General features: G+C 43.2%; 1 gene segment (V, D, J or C); it reads left to right on the forward strand.

The window, feature by feature from the left end:
* The first annotated feature begins 2,046 nt into the window (after positions 1-2,046).
* Positions 2,047-2,551, forward strand: LOC123792245 (T cell receptor alpha variable 9-2-like). The segment is given in 2 exon segments: positions 2,047-2,092; positions 2,217-2,551. Coding segments are annotated over 2 exon segments (381 nt in total).
* The last annotated feature ends 2,140 nt before the right edge of the window (positions 2,552-4,691 follow it).

Raw genomic sequence — 4,691 nt, forward strand, 5'->3', positions numbered from 1 at the left:
GCTGAACTATAGCCCTAGGGTAGGTACTGTATCTATTAAAGGCTATACCCATGCCAGTTATTTTATTAGTGAGAGAACAATTCAGGATAACCAGAAATACCCAATTTTAACTTTAAAGTGAGGAAATACCTCTAAAAAGATAAAAAATAACCTCAAAAGAATGCAAAGGAAAGTATTCAAATGGGTGCTTCCAAACATCTAGGAGAATTCTATTCTAGCGGCCTTGGATGGAGTTGTCTGTCATTCAGTTACAAGTTTTTTTCTAGGATATTGAGTTTACACTCATCTGTGGACTGTCTGCTTCTGCTGATTCTCCAAAGAACCTCAGATTAAGATCTCTAATACGAGTAACTTTCTCAATTCCTGTCAGTGAAGGATGCATGATGTCATCCTAGTCGATAAACATGTAACCAAGGATCCATTTCCCCTATTTCATCTGCCGAATTGGTAATAAATTGTATATATAAGGTCATTTCACAAATTCTCAAGGGCAGTCTTTTTCTGGGATTTTGTTCAGAGCACCAAAGGTTTAGGTCATGTGATGGTGATTAAATGACTGTCCACAGAGCAGTCTGTACCTGGGATGAAAGGAAGAGTGTCTAGTTCAGTTTGTGAAGGTTGGAATGCGTGTGGTTGGGCATCTGAGTTATGTGGGCCACAGTGAGCAGTCCATCATGAGACAGCCTAGGACTTGGAATGATGCAGGGCCGTGAGGGCTAAGGCTGTACCAGGCCGCAGTAGTTCAAGGGAAACTGCTACAGTGACTCATTTCAGTGTTAATATTCCATTTGATGTTTCCACTTTTCCAGAGGGTTGGTGTGTGACAGGAGAAGTGAATTTTCTGTGTGAGACCTAACCTTACCTAACTGTCCCAGAGAAATTTCCTCTGCTACCTACAGAGTAATTGAAATGGCATAGGCAGTAAACACAAAATCCAGTTGATATTTAACTCTTGTGATTGCTGTGGCTTTCAGGCAAGAGACTGGTTCAACCCATGTAGAAAATAACATACCATTACCTGTCCACCCTCATAGCTCATGGAGGGAACGCAACTGTGTCAGATCCCTTCGGAGATACTCAGATGTTTCCTTAGGACAGTATTTCAGAGCGTATTCTACCTTCCAGATTTTATGGGATTTCCTTGACTTCCAGAAAGGCATGGACAGCCCCATCATCAGCCATCCTAGAAAAGTCTCCCCACTAGTGTTTGTTTAATGTTGCGCCCAGTGTATTCCCAGCGTGAAGTGTTGTCTCTGGTGGATCGTAGCAAGTGCTCCCTAGAGATCATTTGGTTGCACCAGGCACCTGTCCTGGCTTTGATATACCTTGTTCTCATGGATCAGGAAAATCAATCATTTGTAGTGATTCTTTACGAAATTTAGACCCAAATTTTCTGTAACCAAGATGGGATTATTTGAACTTTTCCATGTTTTTGTCTTTATGTTTTTAAATAGGTGCTTACATAAGGACCATCATTGGAATCCATGTTTATGGTGACCTGCTCAAGCATCTTTTCTTAGCTTCTATGGTGTCTTTGTAAATCTGAGTCTTTGTTTTTATGACAGGATATTTTAAAATTTCATGAGTACATCAAATAATTGATGTATTTTCTGTGCCTTTCTAATAGGATGCAAGAGCTACATGAAAGGGTTAAGAAAAGTTAGAAAGTTAAGAAACCTCATTGTCTTTCTAATATTTGGAAGCTAAAAACATACTGACATCAACCACATGATTTTTTTGTAAATTGACGTATCCAAGAGATACTCATTAGTTCAGCTATCTGATTTAGTGATGCTTCTGGAGGGATTGGGTATTATGAAGGGGTCTGGAGTAGTAATTGCATGACCAGTCTGGTATTGTCTGTTTCAGTGTTTAAGGACTCTAGCCAACACACACGCACTTCAGTCCCCGTCCACCAGGGGGCGCAGCTTCCTACCACAATCACATTTCCTGTGTGAAATGTGGGCTTGCACTGATCATTTCTCTGTCACTCCAAGGTTTCTTCATGGTAAGAATGAAGAGCATTATTTAGGTGACACTGCAGAGATGAAGTGTTCTCCAGGCTTTGTGACTGTGGTACTCTTAATGCTTGGTAAGTAAAATCCTACTTAAAATTTGGATTCTTCCTTCTTTTGTATCAGCAAAAGCTTTGACTATAATTTTTATCCGAGAGCTTTATGCCCAAGATGACACAGGTCTCTTTTCTTTTTCCTCAGGACAAACCCATGGAGAATCAGTGACCCAGACAGAGGGCGAAGTGACCGTTTCAGAAAAGACTTCCCTGACTATGAATTGTACTTACTCAGCATCAGGGTACCCTGCCCTTTTCTGGTATGTCCAGTATCCGGGAGAAGGTCCGCAGCTCCTCCTGAAAGCCGTGAAGGATAAGGAGAAGGGAAGCAATAAAGGATTTGAAGCCACCTATGGCAGAGATTCCAAATCCTTCCACCTGGAGAAAGGCTCAGTGCAAGCGTCAGATTCAGCTGTGTACTACTGTGCCATGAGTGACACAGTGACGGGGACTGCAGGGGGAGCTGAGCGCAAACTCTGAGCAGAACGGGGGCCTGGATGCTGAGCGTCTCTGACTGAGCCACTCTGGTTCCAGCTCAGTCTATGGTTGTCTGTCCCCCAGTGTCTGCTTGATAACAAAATCATAGAGACGACGAGAGTATAGGAACCCTAAGTCACATCCCCACCTCAGCTGTTCCTTAGTGACACCGGGTACAGTTTGATGCCAAGAGTCCCTCAACCAGGGCGTAAGTGATTTCAAGATAAAACCACGTAACAGTGAAGGGGTCTCTTACTCATCCTTGCAGTGAACGTCCAGCCCCACAAGTTGTTCAGGGCAGCCTAGTGGGTGTTGCTGTGTCTGTGACACTTTTAGAGAAACACGGTGTGTCTGAGAAGGAGGCCTCTGCCCGGCGTCTTCCTGACAGAGTGTGGCAGGAGAGGTGATGGGAGAGCTTCAGCCCAAACCAGGTTTTAGTAGAGAAAGAGGGGAAGGGAAGAAAGGAGGAGGAACACATGTATCTGAGCACGGAAAAGAGAGTCTGTAGACCTCTGTCCCGGCTTCTTTTCTAGTAAATCAGCTGGCAGACACAGGCTGATATTCAACATGAAGCCTTGGGGGCAGAAACAGAATGGAGAAAGTGGGTCATGTCCTGAATAGGTAAATAGGTCAGTTGGCTTTCTGACAGTAAGTACTCAAGTGAGATAATTCTCAGCGCCCAGAAAATAGGATGAGAGAAAATGCTCTTGCACTGAGATTTCCTAACAATGTAGATCGATATGTGACAGTGGGAGAGAAATCCTATAGATTTCTCTAACTCCTGTTTGCAACCTCTTACAGAGAGCCACGAATCATGCGATTGGCAGAATGTATGGGAGTTAGTGAAGTTGTGGAAAAAATAATAGAAAAAGCAATGTCTATATTGCACTGCCAGACTTTGCCAATATTGTTGCAATCTTCTCTAATTATCATCTCCTTATCTGCAGATTTTATGAATGAACTATGATCAGAATATTAATATAGTCCCTTATATTTTTGTTAAATATTCTTGGTTAGTTAATTTTTTATTTAATTGCTTTAAAATGTAAATTTTAGGGGCGCCTGGGTAGCGCAGTCGTTAAAGCGTCTGCCTTCGGCTCAGGGCGTGATCCTGGCGTACCGGGATCGAGTCCCACATCAGGCTCCTCCGCTAGGAGCCTGCTTCTTCCTCTCCCACTCCCCCTGCTGTGTTCCCTCTCTCACTGGCTGTCTGTCACATAAATAAATAAAATCTTTAAAAATAAATAAATAAATAAAAAATAAAATGTAAATTTTATTTTCAAACCTTTGTAAATATAAATGCATGTGAATATATACTTGAAAGTATTCAAAGGGCATATAATAAGAGTTTTATCAGACTTTTGGATAAACACAGTAGATTAGGGGTGCCTGGCTGGCTCTGTGGCTTGAGCTGGAATTCTGGTTCTCCAGGTTGTAAGCTTGAGCCCATGTTGGGTTGAGATTACTTAAAATTGAAATCTCTAAAAAAAAGAAACTCATGGTAGATTAATAATACACATTTATCTCTTGATTTCTCTAATACCTTTTTAAATAAACATTTTATTTATTTATTTGAGGTGCAGAGTGGGCAAGCACAAGCAGAGGGATGAGAAGGGGGAGGGAGAAGCAGACTTCCTGCTGAACAGTGAGCCCGACAGGGGGCTGGATCCTGGGACACTGAGATCAGGATCTGAGCTGCACCACCCAAGGCCATCTAATACTCTTTTAGAATTTTAGTAAAGACATCCCAAAGGGGTGGAAGTTGCAAACAGAAAGAGAAAGAGGAAAGAAGTATCAGCAGGCAGTGACGCCAACCCATTTTAGAAAATGAGCTGTATATGGAGAGGGGCAAGCTTGCGTGAAAGACTAGAGGAAGGGAAACCCGGGGCTGGTGTGGAAGCACCCTGGTGTGGGCTGTGCCCTCGGGAGAGGGTCAGGGAAAAGAAGCACCGCACATTTTTAGAGAATTGAGGAAGATGGTGCTGCCAGCATTGGTGCATGTGTATGTGTGTGCGTGTGTGTGCATGTGTGCGTGAACCTGTGTGCATGTGTGTGCATGCGTTGAGGGTATTGGTGATGAGGGAACAGAAGGCAAGTTGAGCACAAAGCAGAAGCTGACGTCCCCCCCCCCCCCCCGCCATGG

The sequence above is a fragment of the Ursus americanus genome, chromosome 35, assembly GCF_024610735.1.
Source record: "Ursus americanus isolate L20-20 chromosome 35, mUrsAme1.1.p, whole genome shotgun sequence".
Lineage (NCBI taxonomy): Eukaryota > Metazoa > Chordata > Mammalia > Carnivora > Ursidae > Ursus > Ursus americanus.